General features: G+C 39.8%; 2 protein-coding genes across 2 annotated transcripts in view; both read left to right on the top strand.

The window, feature by feature from the left end:
* The window catches only part of ZC3H14 (zinc finger CCCH-type containing 14), a 977,341-nt gene that overhangs the window by 858,881 nt on the left and 99,272 nt on the right, over positions 1-19,188 (top strand). The window lies entirely within an intron of this gene.
* Positions 8,493-19,188, top strand: part of SPATA7 (spermatogenesis associated 7) — a 33,538-nt gene continuing 22,842 nt past the window's right edge. Inside the window, exons 1-4 of the mRNA XM_030452491.1 lie at positions 8,493-8,567; positions 16,837-16,917; positions 17,441-17,533; positions 19,055-19,102. Of these exons, the coding sequence (XP_030308351.1) occupies positions 8,528-8,567; positions 16,837-16,917; positions 17,441-17,533; positions 19,055-19,102 (262 nt within the window). The 5' untranslated portion in view covers positions 8,493-8,527. The remainder of the gene's footprint in view (positions 8,568-16,836; positions 16,918-17,440; positions 17,534-19,054; positions 19,103-19,188) is intronic.

Consider the following 19,188-nt stretch of genomic DNA (forward strand, 5'->3'; position numbering starts at 1 on the left):
GGGTGTGTTGCATTATGGTTGTCAGGTGTCTCAGCTCTTTACAAGTGAAGGTGAAGACACTGGTCTTTATCTGTCAGAGAGCATGAGCTTATCACATTTCACAACACCATGAAGTTTTTCCAGAAATCTCTCCATAGTTCTGAGGGGAAAAAAAAAAAAAAAAAAAGAAAAGGAAAAAAAAAAAAGTAATTTAGTGATTTAGTGGGAAAAAGGAACAAAAGGAACATGACTAGTCATGACAGAAATTCCAAACAATGGGAAGGAACACATTGTCATTTGGAAAGTATTTATTAATCCTGCAAATTTCTGTGGTACAGATTAAAATACAGTTGGTCTTAGCAGTACCAACTCCAACTGCAAAAGCATGCATTGAAGGACAAAGAGTAACTGTTATTATGAACAATAGATGACACAGAAGAACATGTGAATCATGTGAATATTAACTGAACATGGAAAGTCCTGGAAAAGAAAATTCATATGAATCAAGCAAATGTTTCTAGAATAAAACTTACTAAAAAAGGTGAAGAAAAACATAAACTGGGGGAACAGGAATCCTAACTTCTGAAAAGAGAATAGAAGAGCATGAGACTAATACTGGTACAACATTAACTGAGAATACACTGATCATAAACTCAGAAGTTTCTAACCAACTAAGGGAATTAATTTTGGGGCAAACTTTTAAAGAAAGCTGCAAGTGTAAAAGCATACAACTTTTAAGAGGGAGATGCAACAGCTTATGGAAGAGATTTATATGATATTGTTTGCCATTAAAAAGGGGTAAATTCAACCCCTTCTATACTCCAGTATACTCTTAGCCAGTATATACTCTTAGCCACCACAGATATTAGTGGTTTTGTTAAAAATCACTGGCAAATCTGTTTTATATGACATTAGATTAGGGATAAATTTTATTCTGTATTTAGGTCTCATTGATACAATGTAACCTGAAGTTTTAATATTTACTATTCAAAGGAGAGATGTCATTTCTGTTTCTGCTGATGATAAACACAGTACAAAAAGACTCACCCCAAAAATGTATACAAGTGAACTAACTCTGAGTATCTCGATTTTTACTACCACACTACTATCACATTAAGGGGATTCCTAATTAGGAATTGGTGTACACAAGGTCACACAAGTCACTGACATAATTATATCCAGACCCTAAGCATCCTGACTCTTGAGCCTGTCAAACATCCATCATACTGAAGTCCCATTATTTTCTGATGCATGTAATGTGTTTATGGGAAAAAAAAAAATTAAAACATAAAAATTCAGGTTCTGTGCAATTCTGAACATGGATATTCCCAAAGTCATATGGTGTCAGTATTAACATACAAATCTATTAAGTATCAGATGTTTTCCATGGAATATAACTTCCAGCTGAAGGGAAGTCCTAGCCCATGAAACAGAAAGTACTTATGGTAATTTTTCCTAAGATTCTTATATTATTAATGATTTTATAACAAAAATCATCTTAGAAGTTAAAATTTACACCCGTCATTTTCATTCATTTTCTTGCCCATCACTTTCACATGTGGTTACAAGTGGTTACAAGTGGTTAACATGAATAAAATGGCTGTTACTTATAAAACGTAGCATGCAAGAGATTTTCTCTATCTGTTTTCTTCATCACTCAGTATGCATAAACAATGGCATTACAGTACCTTCCCTAAGAAAACTTTCCTGTTTGGGAATTTCAGCCTGTTTCTAGCAAAACTATGTTTCACATTCAAGTAGATACTGCAAATGTATCAGAGTAGAAAATCAGAATATAGCTGTGTTGTCTTTTGTAGGTAATTCTAAAGCTTCGCTCAAGGATTCCTCCCCTTGACCTTGGCAAAACTGAAGGAACTTGTTTCAGCACGTAGGATCTCACTTGTTCAAGCACATGCACAGATGAATACACTGCTAGCCAAGCATGAGCATCCTGAAATAGCTGTGTAGGAGCTGGATGGGCCACACAAAATGTCACATTGACGTACTCCTGCCTGCCTGCCATGGGCTGGGTGGACGATGATGACCCATCTCAGCCTGTGCTGGAAGAGCTTCACTGGAGTTAATGGAGCTGTATCATTTATATGTCTAATCTGAGTCCTAATTTTCTGATATTGACTGAAATATTAAAAATATGTTTACATCCTGTTTCTCTTTAATTGCTATGGGTAAGCACTTCCATGTAGCACAATGAAATCATTTTCCAGTTAAGTTAGAAAAGACCCTTAATATCATTTAGTACAACTGTAAACCTGATACTCCCAAGTCCACCACTCAATCATATCCCTAAGCACCACATTTACATCTCTTTTAAATACCCCCAGGGATGACAACTTGTCCACCTCCCTGGGTAACCTGTTCCAATGTTTGATAAACTTTTCAGTGAGGAAGTTTATTCTAATATCCAATCTAAACCTCCCCTGGTGCAATATGAGGCCATTTTCTCTTGTCTTATCACTTGTTACTAGGGAGAAGAGACCAACCCTCACCTCACTACAATCTCCTTTCAGGTAGCTGTAGAGAGCAAAAAGGTCTGCCCTCAGCCTCCTTTATTCCAGACTAAACAAGCCCCATTCCCTCAGATGCTCCTCATAAGGCTTGTTCTCTAGACCTTTCACTAGTTTTGCTAATAAAGATATTTTTATGGCCAAGTCAACAGTTATGAAATTTACAGACTTTCTCCCTTTAAAATTCCAATTACTTGATCAGTAACTGCACTGTGCATTCTTTAATACTTAATAGCTCAAGTGAAGTAATGAAAAAAGAGCAGCTCTCAGCAGTCAGCCCTAGTAAAGGACAAGCTTTCACATATAAACCTCCTGTATGTAAGCTTTCATGGGAACAGTAAATAAACAGAAAATGACACAGAGTAAGAACATTTTACATTAGCTATTGAGTCACCCCAGCTACTAGGTTTTACATAACAGCAGAGAACAACATTTTACACAATGTGTAGAGATTTGTCCCTTGACACATTTAAACTGCTCTTGTATCACAGGGATAGATGTATTATATATATGGCACTGTATAGACCTGAAGAGAAAGAATAGATCTACAGAATACATCTACACAGCAGCTTTCTGTGGTGGTTTTGGTAGTTGTTAGACTGCAGGAGAGACTTTTTCTTCTAAGCTGATGGTGGTTTAATGCTGTGTTCAGAGAAACCTTATGTCATTATATGTTTGTGTGGTTCCTGTCATTCTCCTTATCACCTTCTCTCTTACATCAAGTAAGCTCTCTTACTGCATTCTAAATTACAGGACACTAAAAACTGCAGTTTTTAAGGCATGGGCCATCTCCCCTGAATTGCTTCTGCATCATTTTTCCCACTGGAGCCCTAGCTGTACAAATTTCTCTGACTACTGCTTCCATAAAACCAATAAAAACCAACTAAACGAGTTGCCATGAAGAAAGAGAAAGTCTCCGGCTCTGCCAGAGCACATAACTTTGTATCATCTGGAAACTTGTAATGATATTTCAAGACTCCACATGATTTTAAAGAACTTAAAGAACCATAAGACTGAAGAACATGGAGCAAACATGAGGCAGAAAAGAACCTATGATTCCTCATGGAAAAGTATGTGGTAAAAAACCCAAACAGTTTCAGTACTTACCTTTTCCCTTCACACAAGCTTTATAAGAGCTACTTCAATTGTTCAATATATGAGTTTCCTAAGTAGTTAGGGAAAAAACTGCTCAGACAGCTTGTTTAAATGCATTTAGAAAGTACTGCTTTCTCTGATGTTCCAGGTAAATGTTTTTCTTTCCAGATAGTTGTAGAGGAAAGGATCTCACAGTCAATGGTCCAATGGCACCAGCTGGGAATTGCTGCAAGGCAGCAGCAGCCTCTGCAAGCAGCAGTGAGAGGTTTTGAACCCAGACACCCTGAGCCAAGGGCAGGTGACAGACCTGCACTGAGAAAGGACACAGATGCAAATAAAAACCCAGATAAACCCAGGAGATTTTTTTCGACCATGAAGTACATATATGATAAATTCAGGGCTTTTCTAGTCTCCTCTGTGAATATGGTGTGCAGATCTGATTGCTGGGAAGATTTCTGCCTGCCTAAAGAGGCTAACTTTGATAGCTATAAGAAAAAGCAAGCATGAAAGAAAAACAGTGGTTTGCAATAACCAGACTGTAGTGAAATGAGGCAACCAGGTGCCACTAATTGCCAGGTAGTGGGCGTGAGCTTGTGTTAAGCCCACCTGTGCCTGATTAAGTCGGGCCCTAACTGCGCATGAGCAGGATCAGGGGGCCAATAAAAGGTAAGGCCTGAACTCACACACTCAGCTCACACTGGAACTCACAACCTCAGCATGCTTGGCTGTAACTGCTTCTTTCAGCACTGCACTACCTTCGTTGCTCCGCTAGAGCTCATTGTCGTCAGGGTGAGGCTTCTGAGTCTCGAACCCTCGGCCTTGGCACTGCTCGGGTTTGTCGGTTACTGCACGCTAGCCGGCTGCGCTACTCAAGCCTCACCCTCATGTGCAGTGGGGGTCCACCCTAATCAGGCACAGGAGGGCTTAACACAAGCTCATGCCCACTACCTGGCAATCAGTGGCACCTGGTTGCCTCATTTCACTACACCAGACTTTCAAAAAAACAGCAGATTTGAATTTTCCAGTGTATGTACAAACTATTTTTTTCCAAGAAAGCCAAATCCCATGAATGCAGAGTTCTGACATTATGAACAGATCTGTCCCAAATGAGCAGGTCACTCTTTAGGGCCTGACAGACACTTAGTGTGCTTCAGAGGAAATTCAGCCTGTCTCTGGGCTAAAATGTCATTACATGGAGTATTTCCTTTTTTAAAAAATCTTTTTCTCTAACAACTTCATTTCTTCTGCAAAAATAAATGCTGTCCTGCTCTTACAGTGTTGTTTTGTTGCTGAATATTATTAACTGTACATTTTCACAGCATTTAGGTGTCTATGTTGGATAATATGTAGGGCAGCAGCAGTAGTAGACAAGAAGGGGATAGTTCTGTAAGTCCATGTCAGGTAGGGACAGATGCCCATCTACACTTGCAAATGTGACATACTACATTCCCACTGCTTTGATTCCTACCCAGTGTACTCATGTTTAAAAAACATGTTCTGTTTTAATGCATTTCAAGGAAAAAGGGGAGATGCCCACCTGAAAAATACAGCCAACAATGTTCCGTGCTGTGTTTCTGCTTTTTGAAAGGACAAATCCTACAGGTTTCATCATCTTATTGCTTCTTTGACAATGGTAGGCTCTCTGCAGTGATCTGTGTTATTTATTTCTGTACTCCTTTTGATGTATCAAACTCCAGGACTGATTAAATTTCTGTTGAGGCTAATTTTTTTTAGTACATTAAAGGACTTAATGTTTTAGCACATAGCCATACATCTGGGTTACTTGTTACTTACACTTAAGATATATATACTCTCACAGACTAAAGAGAGCCAAAGGTGAAAGGACCATCACTCTAAACCAATTAGAAATACATAAAGCTTTGGTATATGCTACCACTGAAGGTCAAAAATTTCAGGATACTGTGGCTGCTGACTGAGAGGGAACTAGTGGAAATTGCCACATTCCCTCAGTGTTGCCTAGAAACCAGGGGATTAGTTAAGATATGTTTCTAAAAATGTTCACTTACATTTGGGTGTTTTAATTATCTCTGTAGTGGAAAAAAGTATGGGAAAATAGGGAGGAGACTATAAGAAATCTGTCACTTGGGTTGGACAGAATAGCCTACTTACTGCATGTTAGGTACTGCACACTGAGAGTTCAGGAATCTGAAATTCAGAATTCAGGTAAAGAAACCAAAGAAGTATTAAAAAAAGTGTAAAAAATTTTACCATGAACAGCATATAAAAAAAAAATGTAGCATGATCTCTGCAGCCAAGCGAGAGTATTTCAGTTCTTAATAAGAGTCTCATGCACTAGTATCTTCAGGTACCTGAAATGGAAACTGTTTTAATACAATCCCTATCTCTACAATCTACAGATTTAACTACTTGGATAATATCAAAGTCTAAACCAGAGACCCTGAAACAGAAGACCTCTGGCAACTAATTTCCTGAAGCCCCTTCCCCAGTTCTCTAATTTCACAGGCAATCAAAAATCTGCTTTAGAGAAGAAAAGAAAAACAATAAACTAACTAACTAACTAACTAAATAAATAAAAACCCACTGTTAAATTTGGGGCATTTTGGACTTGTAGGTTTTGCATGGAGAAGTCAGAAGAACAGATACTCTCCATGACATTGCACTCACATTCAGGAGACATAAGAGAAGATGACAAAGTGCTGTCAAATTACTTTGTTTTGACAAAAAGGTAGGGTATTTGTGGCATCATGTCTGACAGTAGTTGAAATGCCATAGGAATAGATGTTTTATAAAAAAATAAGCAGTCCGAAAGACAGAAGACTGAGGACTGATTGTTTTCCAAAGCATAAATTCCCTCTCCTGGCCCCTCCCAGACAAATTTAACACCAGCTACACTTACAGATGACTTTACAGAAAATGCAATTAGACAGCCAAAATAATAACAGCAATGTGAAGCACAAGAAATAAGGACATATCCAAAAAGAATTTCTTAGAGCTAATGGGAATATCTAAAATTAAAAGGGGAATCACAGGCTGACCACAAATATCTTGGGCTTAGCAAGACATCTCAACTAAAATTCAATAATCAACTACTGAAAAGTTTTCTCAAGTATTTGTTAGAGTCTAAGCAAAATACTGGGGTAGATGAACTGTAGATTTCATACAGCATGAATGTTTGTGTGACTTACTGGAAACTTTGAAAGAGGCAGAAATAAGTAAAAATCATAGAATCATAGAATCATAGAATTGGCTAGGTTGGAAGGGACCTCAGAGATCACCAAGTCCAACCCTTGGTCCACCACTGCTGCAGTTACCAGACCATGGCACTGAGTGCCACATCCAGTCTCTTTTTAAATATCTTCAGGGATGGAGAATCCACTACTTCCCGGGGCAGCCCATTCCAATGCTTGATCACCCTCTCCATAAAGAAATTCTTTCTAATGTCCAACCTAAACCTCCCCCGGCACAACTTAAGACCGTGCCCTCTTGTCTTGCTGAGAGTTGCCTGGGAAAAGAGACCAACCCCCGCTTGGCTCCAACCTCCTTTCAGGTAGTTGTAAAGAGTGATGAGGTCTCCCCTGAGCCTCCTCTTCTCCAGGCTGAACAGCCCCAGCCCCCTCAGCCTCTCCTCACAGGATCTGTGCTTGAGTCCTTTCACCAGCCTGGTTGCCCTCCTTTGGACCCGCTCCAGCACCTCAATCTCCTTCCTAAACTGAGGGGCCCAGAACTGGACACAGTACTCGAGGTGTGGCCTCACCAGGGCTGCGTACAGGGGCAGAATCACTTCCTTGGACCTGCTTGCCACACTGTTCCTGATACAGGCCAGGATGCCATTGGCCTTCTTGGCTACCTGGGCACACTGCTGGCTCATGTTCAGCTTCCTGTCAATCCAGACTCCCAGGTCCCTCTCTGTCTGGCTGCTCTCCAACCACTCTGTCCCCAGCCTGTAGCGCTGCATGGGGTTGTTGTGGCCAAAGTGCAGGACCGGGCAGAGAGAAATTGTTTTAAAGTACCATCCCCTTGAATTATATTGAACTACATTCAAGCTATTTTTCCTAGAACGTAAAGTAGGGCAGTAAGCCACAAAAAAACCTCCAACCCTGGAATTCAGCCTATAATGACTAATTTCTAGATGGTGAAGGGGAAAGTCCCTCCAGCTGGGATGACATGGAGCCTTCTATTGAGGTGACTGCAGCACACTGGCTGGTCAGTGAGAAAAGATTCAACATACAATGTATCCACAAAGGGATTTTCCTGCAAAAATCATTGGAGGTTTCACTTTAAGGAGAATTGTAACTGGCCTTAAAAAAAGTAACATACAAGCTCATTGTTGCTTCAAAAAGTTAAAATCCATCAGTGTGAACACATTCAGTAGTGTCTGGGTCAAATGCTGCTTTTCCAGTACAATGTTGTGGTTCATACCTAAGGTTTTTATTTTGCAAGGCATTGGGAATCAATTTCCTCGGTGTGACACACTGGAAATGCCCTAGGCTCTCGATTTGTCACTTGCTCCTCTGGAATATGAGCAATTTGCACTAAATCACTCCCTGGAACCCCTTGCTCTTCGACTTCCCGAGAAGTTGTAAGAAAAAGGCTTAAATAATTAGGCACCTTTCATTGGCGGGGCAAAAGTTTCGCTTCACTGCTTGAAGAGACATCGTAGGGCAGAGCCCGAGGGGAGAGGGGGACCCGCGGAGCCCGGGCCTGGGGCTGCAGGAGCGGGCATCCCTCACGGCGGGGCCGGCAGAGGGTGGGCTGGAGCCGCTGGGGCCTCCCCGCCACCCGCCGTGCTCCCGTGGCCATGGCAACGCCGGAGGCGGACGAGGCGGGACGAGGCGGACAGGCCCAGCGCCGCGCCCCGCCCCGCCTGCCCGCCCGCAGCTGGCGAGAAGCCGCTGCCGCCGAGCCGAGCGTCGGTCTGTGCCCGCCCTCCGGGCTATGCGGGGAGCATGGGGCTGAGGATGGAGAGCGGCAGCAGGCGGAGCCAAGGTGCGGGGGGCTTGGTGGCGGTACCGCGGGAGGCGCGGGAGTCGGCGGGGCGGGGGCTGCCTGCCCGCTGGCGGGGCGCGCTGCCTCCCGGCCTCTCCCGCGCTCGTCAGGCGCGGTGGTGGCGCGCGCGGCCCCCCCTCCATCTCCCGCCCAGGGCTGGGGGCGGGCGGTGCCTCCCCTTCCCCGCGGGCGTGTGAGGGCGGGCATGGCGGCGCGTGTCAAGGGGAGGTGGGCGGGGAGCCTGCCCGGGAACCTGCCGCGGGGCTGCGGGGGCTGCTCGAAGCGCTGTGTCTCCTGCAGTTGGCGCTGAGGGACGCCTGGGGCTTGTTCTTCTCTCCCTTGGCTGCTCCGAGCTGTGTCACCCCGTTTGTCACGCGTGGGGAGCCAGGTCCGGGCCGTGGGGTAGCGCCGCTGTGTTGCCCGGGCGGCGGGGAAAATGGCCAAGTGCCGGCGGCTGCCCTCAGTGAGCGGGGCTTGAGAGCCTGTGCAGGGTTACACAGATAAATCCCGAAAGGTTTTAATCCTCCTAGAACGTGGCCTTGAGTCACAGCCGTAATCCCAAATGCGCATTTGTATTTTAACAACGTTGAGCGATGCTGCAGTCAATGTTTCTGGCTTCGTTTTCAAGGCCTAAATGTCTGTGCCATTTGGAGTAAACTTTTTTCTTCTCCAGAGCAGGAGAAACTTGACCAAATGTTTTTGTAAACTCAAGCATTAGTTTGGTAATAGCAATTTAATTTTTCAGAAGCTGAAGTTGCCTTAGACCAGCAGAGAAGTTGAGAAAGAATCCATGTGTGTCTTCAAAGAAGGAAGGGCATTTAGAACTTGTGTTTCAAACATAAGAGTACATCTTAACTGAAATTAGGAAGTCCTAATCACCATCCTTTAGTTTTTACCAAATAAAAACTGTGGCTCTGCAAGTCACTTAACCTATCCTTAATTTGACCATTAGTCAAATAGTCTGTTAAGTCAGTTTTAGTCCTTAATGTGACTAATCCCATCTTCATTCAGCAAATAATTTAGATTTGTAAATTAATGATAGGTCTTTCATTGAAGATTTTTTGCATGCTTCAAGTGCTAAAGTGAACAAGTTTCTGAATTAACCCTACTAGCTGTTTTGCTTCAGATTATAGCCAGCAGCTTTCTCTGCAACACCATGGATCAAGGTTTCTATGCAATTCATTCTGGGTGAAACTGGCTGTGTATTAGGATTTTGCTAATATATTTTCATTTAGAAATATAAGAGGGGACCAGTTAGTAGCACTGATGGTGGGGGTTGCACCTTCCTTGTAGGCACAGGTTTTTACTAACAGAAGAGGGATTTTTTTAAAGTACATATGGAAGAATGTAGTGTATCTGTACATGTAGATATATGCGTGTGTTTTATCTGTTGGTGAGTTTGACACTAGGTTTTGAAATACCTTCAAAACGCTTGTTCATGGCATGACATGATGTAGGGTTTCCTGTAGCAGCAGAAGGCAGCACACTGTAGGACATGCTCATGAGCTAGTGTTCTAGAACCCTTGAATAATAACACCATTCCACAAGAGAATTGTTACAGTCTATACTTCTGGGTATTCTCTGCCATCTTGCACAGGCACAGCTATCCACTGAGTTCAGGTTTGTATCCTGTTAAGACAGAAGTTTCTGTGTTCTGATATGAGTATTGATAATTGTACCACTTAAAGTAGCAATGGTTATTTTGCACCACACTCTCCCACACACCTTTCTAGAAAACTGGAAACTGCTGCTAGCACTCCTAACTCTAGAAGTGCAGTCCAACACGATGACTGGGGGCCGGGATTAAGTTCATTTGCTTCTGCCTGCAGTTTGTATCACAGAATGTGTTGCTGACAGGCACAGCTGTTAGGTTTTGCTTTGTGAGCATAAATAGGAGAGTAACCTGCATCTAAAACTGGTCATGTGAAGCCTTTAGCTAGGAAAATTTTAACAGTTTTCAAGAATTACTTCATCGAATGTTACCTAATCAGCATATTTCAAGGCCTCTACATAATACTGTTTTGTTAGATTTCTTGTATTTATATGAGGAGGGTTCGACTCTTGAAAGTGAAATATAATTTTGGTTGGACGGATTTAATTCATGCAGACTACTATTAGATTAGTAGTTGTAAAGGACAGAGACCTAATTCTTAGGCATTAGGTGTATGTGTAAAGAAGAGCTTTTGTGTAATCCTGAATAATAAGTGTATAAATAGAACCCATCTAACTAATGGTTTAGGAGATTATGGTGCATGTGTCAGGGAGTGATACATTATGTCTCTTTCATCATACCTTGCTTCTGGTACAAATGAGTCCATGCAAAATTCAGATTAAAAATTTGAGACTTTATTTCAAAATCAGGGTATTGTAGCTTTGGGGGGTTTGGTTAATCAAGTTTTGATTCAGAAAAATTAGAAAATAATTACTACATTTTTTCCTCTGGTGAACTCTTCCATTTCTTGAAAAATCTTAAACGTGATACTGTTAAAGCTGGCTTCAGCTGTAAGACCTCATAGTCTCAGAATTGATAGGAACTTTGATATCACCAAAACCAGAAATGGATTCAAGAGGCTTTTGTTGCAGTGTCACAAGCAGGAAAAAAACACAGGTGTGATTCTGAAGAGCCCAGTTTTGACCCATTGTAACAGTCAAATAAAACAGAGCACTGCATTCAGTAACCACCTAAATCTAAAGCCATATTTGAAGGTCTTGTGATTGCATAGGCACTACAGAAAAGCAATGGAGAGTCTGTGGGTGGGTCACTGCTCTCTGTGGCCTTCTCCTCTTTCCAATTCTGCATCTGTTCTCCTTCTTACGAGTTTGTGAAGGTGACTGAGTCTTAGTGGTATAAATGTCAGTGGCGGGGTAGGAGAAAACCTGACAAATTAACAAACATTTTGTAGAGAAAGTAATTTTGTTCTGTGTTCATTCCCAGATAGGCAACTAGAAGATAAGAACTAGTTGGCCAAGGATAAGCAGCCAGAGAAGCTTAAACTAGACGACCAGCTACAACACCTACAGCACTTCATTGGCCACAGCTGAGCAAGGAGGGGATGTTAGAATGAGGGGGGGAATGACTGCAGGTAAGGAAAAGGCAGGAAATTGGGGAAATTGAGGGGAGTTTAGGGAGTAGAGTAGGAAGATGCAAGCCACATCAATAGGAAAGCAGACTTCATTAGTAGTATTACTAATAGAGCATACTGTTATTATTTTTAAGTGTGTTATCATTCTAATATAAAAGTAAAATAATTAAAAATAGAAATTTGCTTGCTTACTTAAAGAAATTAAGTTTAAATCCAATGTGGATTTTCATAAACATGTTAATCGCTTAATGTACTTTGAGACAGCAGTCTTTACTCTGTATTTCTGTGTTGTATTCCAATGCACAACGGTTTCTGTAAGATAAAAAGTTAATGGATACTTTGATATAAAAATTCTCATAGTACCAAGAGAATAATGTGTATTTCAGATCCCCATTCCTTTAAATATGACCTTTTCACATGTGTTAGTTAATGATTGAAGGAATTTTCATCACGGTTTCTAAGTAGTTTAGGATTTTACAGAGATAACATAAAGCACTTCTATTCCTTCCTCAGCATATGTACAGCATGAGTGCTGTAGTGTATTGTTAGTGTGTGCAGAGTTGGAAGAATGAATTCATATCAGGAAGCCCACTGAAAAGGTCACTGGTCAGTGATAGAGCATTCTTGATTTTTATTAAATTCACAGCACAAAATCCCTTCTGCATGAAATTGAGTGTATTACCTACTTGGAAAAAGGTGTCTTGCTAACTGTTTTTAGTTTAGAGCATTGCTATGTTGGGGAAGAACAAAAGGATCTGGTGGTGGAAGAGACAACACCAAACCATTATGACTTAGTGTAGTGAGTAGGGTGTTTGCAAAGCATTTGTCATCTTGGGTTGAGTGTCCTTATTAGCCTCAGGGAGATTAAATCTCTACCTCTCCTGCAATTCTCTTCTGTTAAAGACAGAAGTGTGTCCTACACTTCCAGTTGAGAGAAGGCCACCGTGCATCCTGGAATGTGAGAGTCCTGGAGCAGCCAATAAAACCATGAACAAAAGGATTGGTGCCTTGGGAGAGCAGTGAGCATATTCCTTTGGGACAGCTGAGGAGACCTGAGGTCTAAATCTACTTGAGGCTGAGGATTGCTTGAACACAAGCTAAGGTCTAGGAGCTGCTGTTTGACAAATACAGTATCCCAGTGTCTCCACACAGTAAAGGTTTTTTAGCTTGTAGTGCTTTCTGTATTCTTTATGGATTATCCTTTAAGTAACAGGTCTTGGTGGGCAGCAGCAGCCTGATTAAATTTTGTCAGGACTCAAACCTGGAGTACAGGTTTGTTCCAAAAATACTAAGTCTAATACTTGTGTTTAAAATCCTTCATGTGAGAACATTGTAATGAAATACTGGGCTTCTTTACAGTACATATTTATATTCCAAATCTGAAATGGCTTTGTAGAAAACTAATTTCCATAAATTCTGCATGTCCACTAACAATCAGGAAACAAAGTAACAAGTAGAAACCACCAAGTACCATTATTTTCAAAACTGTAAAATTGCATATAAGGATAAGATGCATTTTACGTGAAAATGTAATTTAAACAAAATATCTTAAAAATAGCTTTGGAGCAAAAGAACTATTCCCTATAACTCCTGCCTGGTGGCACAGCAGTTACAGAGTGCAGGAAAAACTGAGTATTGGGAACATAGCTCAGGAAACGTGAGCACCTTTGCAAAGACTCGATAAAAGGTGTTGTGTTTCCAGTGCCTTTGGGATTTGTGCAGATTGGGAATTCCTGCATGGGTTGGGGGTGATTTCTGTGCTGTCCACTTGTCCATAACCAAAATAAATGAGGTAGAAATATTTTAATTTCACTTTCCTGGCATTTCCTGACAGTTTTTCTTGCCTATGAAATAATGATGCTAGATGGGGGCTGAAAGCTGACTTTCCCCCTCCTCCCCGCCAAGCCTGATACAGACTGGTGGTAAGGTAGGCAGTGGGGTTTTTCGATAGAGCTTTTCCGTGTGCCATCTACTGGTGATGCAAAGCAAACGAAAGTTTCAGAATAGCCTGATTTTTCTGTAGTTTTAAACAAACAAATTTCCCGCTGAAGACAGTAAAAGCAACAGGTTTCTGAGCATCTCTGAGCATCTTTAACTCGAAGAAGAGGCATTTAGTTTACCTGAAGAGAATGAACTATATTTTTAAGTGTCTCTGGTTTTTTGAGATGCCCATGGTTACCTCTCTCAGATTTTGTTTAAAAATCAGTTAAAAGTGGTCTTAGAAGAATTTGTCTAACAGCATGTGTCTCCAGCAATTCTAACTTAGCCCTAAAATACAGGAAATAGTGGAATATTTGGGTTATATTGAGCAACTTTGAATGAAACCTTTCTGATTCTCATATGTCTGCTATAATCTAGATTTCTGGTGTACACAGGTTTTTTTAATCATTAGGACAAAATTTTATCTACTAAAATATTATAATCTAACATCCAAGTATTTCCAAAGACTTAAATTCTTTTAACACATGAAAATTTTAACTTTATGAAGTCAAAAGTTTTGGGGTGGGTATCAGCTAGACACTGAATACTACTCATAAGTAACAATGTATGTTAGAGAAATACACTATATAAACAAGAAAGAGGGCCATTATTTACAAAGCTTTGCAACCATTGTGGAGACAAATTCTAAATCTGATATATTTTTGCTATATGTTTGGAATTTCAATATTTAAAAAACAATTTAGAATGGTTTGTCCCTTTGTATGTTTTAATCACAAACTGAGATTAGGAAGAATTGTACCATGAGGGGAATTTAAAATGAGCCATTTCGAATTGATATATATGACCAGGAATGTCGTTATTTGGCTTTAAAGAAAACATCATAAAGATAAAACAATTGCAGAATAAGGTTAAAAAAATCTACAGCAGCATTTTCTACTTTTTTTTTTTTTCCCCATTCCTGCTGCTGGTCTGGCAACTTTACTGTAAAGAGTGCTGGGAGCACTGCTATTGCATACACTGCCTCTAATACTATAAAGGTGTAGAAGCCCAAACTGTAGAAAGGTTGGCTTTTTAAAGTGTGAAAACCTTAAACTGAATTAACATTGCTTTGATATTTATTGGATTTCATAAGAGTAAGGATTGACGTGGATTTAGTGTAATTTCACAACAGGATCTCAAGAAAGGACCCTGCAAATTTCCACATATGCTAATGGTTTTAATTCTATTTATTTTCTCAAAGCACATTTTGTTTCTTCCCCAACTAATCCTAGTAAATTGAAATGTATAGGGTCTTTTTTAAGGCTTTTGGGGTAATTAAATGAAAACACTAAATTAAACTGTTTGTTGCAGTCTCTATTAATTAGTAGTCACTGTGTTAACCATCTTGTGCAATATGCTGTTGTACTTGAAGAAGAGCTACAGAATGAAGTAGTTATTTATGTAATTGCAGTAGTGCTTCAATAGTCACTATATCACAGAAGGAAAATTGAAAAAAACCAACCAAACAAACAACTGGAAGGCCAGGTGCTGGGCATGCAGAAGGCAAGACATGAGGGGTAGATTTAAGGGTGTTTTAGCATGTGTGGCATGGCTTTTTGCACCCCACAGTCAGTTTGTAATCGTGTCTTCCCTTGTTGACCCAGCTAAAGGCCACTGAGAAGAGATTTCACCTCTCCTATGAAGACAGGCTGAGAAAGTTGGGGTTGTTTGGCCTGGAGAAGAGAAGGCTCTGGAGAGACCTTGTAGCAGCCTCCCAGTACCTGAAGGGGCCGACAGGAAAGCTGAGGAGGGACTTTTTATCAGGGCATGGAGTGGTAGGGTGAAGGGTAATGGTTTTAAGCTGGAAGAGGGTAGATTTAGGTTAGATATTAGGAAGAAATTGTTAGTTCTGTGAGGGTAGGAGCAACAGAGTGCTCAGGGAAGTTTTGGATGCCCCCTCCCTGGAAGTGTTTAAATCCAGGTTGAATGGGGCTTTGAGCAACCTGGTCTAGTGGAAGGTGTCCCTGTTCTTGGCAGGGGGGTTGTAACTAGATGATCTTTAAAGTTCCTTCCTGTCCAAACCATTCTGATTCTATGATTTACCCTACGTCTTGGGCAGCCCCAGAATGCTCATCTCATGAATGGTGAAAAGCTGGAGGTGGCCAATTAAGTGTAGAGCAATCAAATTTCTGCTCCAGAACTTCAGTGCCTTCAATTGCTAGGAAACACTTATGTGGCAATTGCAGACTCTCCAATTGACAGATGAGAAGTAGGCTGTGAATGGGAAGACCATATGGACTTTGATAGTAATAATATATTTGTAGAAGTTGGGTGCATGGTTTTAAAATTGATGATTGCAGGTGTGGTATATTTACTCTGTTAAAGGAATCTTGTTCATTTTGCTTGATGTTTTAAGCAGCGTCCTGGAAACCTTAAAGGAGTGCTTTGGATGCACTAGTATTTTTAGTAGTAGTGTATCTCCTGTTAAAAATTGCTTTAAAAATGGTGCAGATTCTTAATTAATTCAGGTGCAGATTTTTAAGTCGTAGGTTGTGTAAAAGTGGTTGTGAGCCTGACAGTACAGCCTTTATTTTCAAGGAGGAGATACAGAGCTTTTGATTCATGTTCCTACATTTTATCAGCACCTGCACTTGTTTGTAAGTTTCCAGTCTACCAATCTGCCAGAAGAATGAGTGGCAAACCAAATTCCTCTTACAGTAACCATAGATTTTTTGAAACAGTGTGTTCTCTTTGATAGGCTGATTTTCACACAAGCATAATTCCTTCAGTCTATTAAACTTGCAATTTAGTATGATACTAACAACATGCATTGTCTATGTACAAAATATATTTCACATTGGTCATTATCAGTATGAACCAGTTGACATAATGATAAAATTCAATTATTAAGACTTTAAAATGAATGGGAGGTTAGCATAGGTACAAAACTGTCACCCTATCTCTGTGCAGTTTAATGATCAGTGTGGAGTTCAGTCTGGTTTCTTCTCATGGTTTCTCCCCTTTGTAGCTCCCTGAACCAGTGAAAGCACTACCATCATATCTTGTTGTTTAGGTTAAGTTATTTAACTGCACTAATGTGCTTTGGTAATAGTATAATATTTAAATATTACTTTTTTCCTTTGTGAAAAAAGTTTGCTACAGTAATTTGTGAGTTCCTTGAGCAACAATTCTCTACTTATATCCTATCTGTCAAAATATGTTTTTTCTTTTTTCTAAAGTTTGTTTTGTTTGACACTTTCTTAAAGTGAGTGAATACCCAGCTGCTGGCATTCCCAGATGTGGTCCAGCAAGTCCATTTAAAGGACACTTGAGTACTAAAAGTAATGGTAAGTAACACATGTGCTTCTGTTAGAAGCTTAACATGATTCCTTTTATACATTAATTCATTGATTTTATGATTAAAATGTTTTTATAATGAAAAACATTGCATTGAACTGAATTGGTGAAGTTTAATAGCACTTACAATTTAGTATGTTTAACACTTGAGGTTGAACACATTCCTTTAGTCAGTAGTTTACATGGGCTGGTGTATGGTTTTGTGCCATACTGCCCCCTCAGAGACTTTACAGAGGACTGGAGAAACAGGAAGGTGCCCCACGGATGTTTTCACAGTCCAACTTCAGCCACTTCTGTAGCTTTTTATTGATTTAATGACTTAGAGAAATCACACAGAGAGGATGATTTCAGGTGATAGTAGCTGCTAAGGAAAAATGTCTGCCCTTGAACAAAGCAGTTAAGTACACAGCAATTAAAAGATTGTAGCTTTGAATTGCAGTTAATAGCTGATTAAAATTTTAGTATTCTTGTGCCTGCCTTTATAATGCTCAAATATATATTTTAACCTTACAGCTTTCTGCATTGACTCCGCCCGAAGTCTAACTAGCCAGTACCTGATCAGAGATCATATGGTGTTTCATTATAACAAAATCCTGTCAGCCAAAGGTAAAAATGAGCATCTATGAACTTTCTACATCCAGTTTTAGCTCATTCTTTCACAGTAGGCTTATATCAAGTGGCAGTGAATTGGATTGTAGGCAGTGTAGTTTTCTTCCTGTTTCATACTCAGACAGGTATCAGCAATGAATATGGCTGCTACTTATGAGACTTTTGTAATATTGAAATGGAAAGTTTTGCATGAAAACATTTTCCTTAAGTGCTACCAAAGAGAATATCTCAATTTTATGGTACTTTATGCTGTATTCTCTTTTGATGAGATGATGAAATTATGAAGTAATATGCTGAACTGAAAATCATGGAGATATTCTGTATGCTTGCTACTGTGACTTTATTTTGTAAATAAATGCAGAACGTGTTCAGTTAAATTCAGACCACCATGTCTTTATTTTTTTTTTTTAATTTAAAAATGTTCATTATCCTAATTTTTAGGACTATGAATATTGCCCCACATGTGTGCAAATGAAATTTTGTTATTAACAATTTTTGTTAATGAAATTTTTGTTATTAACCTGCATTGAGTTCTAAATATGCATGTGATTTTTTGCATATTTTAATGTAGATAATACTTATTCATCAAAAGAAAAATATTATGAAGTCTGGAACCTAAAAGCCTACTGAACTCGTACATGTTTGTATGTTTCTTAACTATGGTGTGATCCTGATGAAAAATTTTCAGATTTGGAAAGATGTGTTTCCTTCACTATGAGCTGACAGTACCCCATTGTCACTACTGTAATTCAAAATAAACTGTATTACAACCAAAGCTGTGGTTTTTAAGGTCAAATAAGGAGAATTAAGTACTGTATAAGAAGATAGTATCATGCACAGAGCTCAGAAAATTCTGAAGATAGTAGTTAATGTTGCTTTCAGTTCACAGCCTACTTTCAGTGCTCATGACAAAAACTTGTCTCAGGGATCTCAGTCCTGGAGATACCAGTGCTAGTGCTTGGCAAGGTGTCCTGAGTATTTAAACTAAATGTGTAAAAGTTTGCAGGATATGAGTTATGAGAGAAATGTTTTTTTTAATGCCTCCCAAAGCATCGTACCTCTTCTAGGTATTTTCAGAAATAGACTTCTGGAGGTGGTTCTAATGATTGTCTTTATCATCCCTCCTTTTCTTAATGTCTGCTTTAAAGAGTGCACTGGGGCTTTGAATTCTCCAAGAGTTCATGCTCATAAGTGCACAATCCTCTGCCTACCATGTAACAAACCTCAGGTGTGCAGTTAATGTCATCAGCACAAAGTGAACAGAAACCTCTTGTAAGGAATCTTTATTTAAATTACAATTCTTCCCTCAAATATGTTTTTTACTGAAACATCTTAATCTTGGAAATTTCCTGACTGCATTAATTTCAGTCTAATAAATACACACTAACTAGCATATTTTAACATAGCGAAAAATTCCTGTGTTGTAATGAAGTTAGTCTTTGTTCTGTGTTGGTTTAGCCACCATAAAGACTATTAAATACTGAATCACTTTGTTTTGTTTTTTTTTCTTATTTTCAGCAGCCATAGACTGTTCAATGCCCAAAAGCAGGTTGACCAGCATCAAATGTAAGTATTTGTGATATGTTAATTCTGCAAAAACTTATTTAAAACTAACTTAGCAAAAGAGCCAGAGGAACGGAAGGGTAGGAGTA

Source organism: Calypte anna, chromosome 5A, assembly GCF_003957555.1.
Source record: "Calypte anna isolate BGI_N300 chromosome 5A, bCalAnn1_v1.p, whole genome shotgun sequence".
NCBI classification, from domain to species: Eukaryota; Metazoa; Chordata; class Aves; order Apodiformes; family Trochilidae; genus Calypte; species Calypte anna.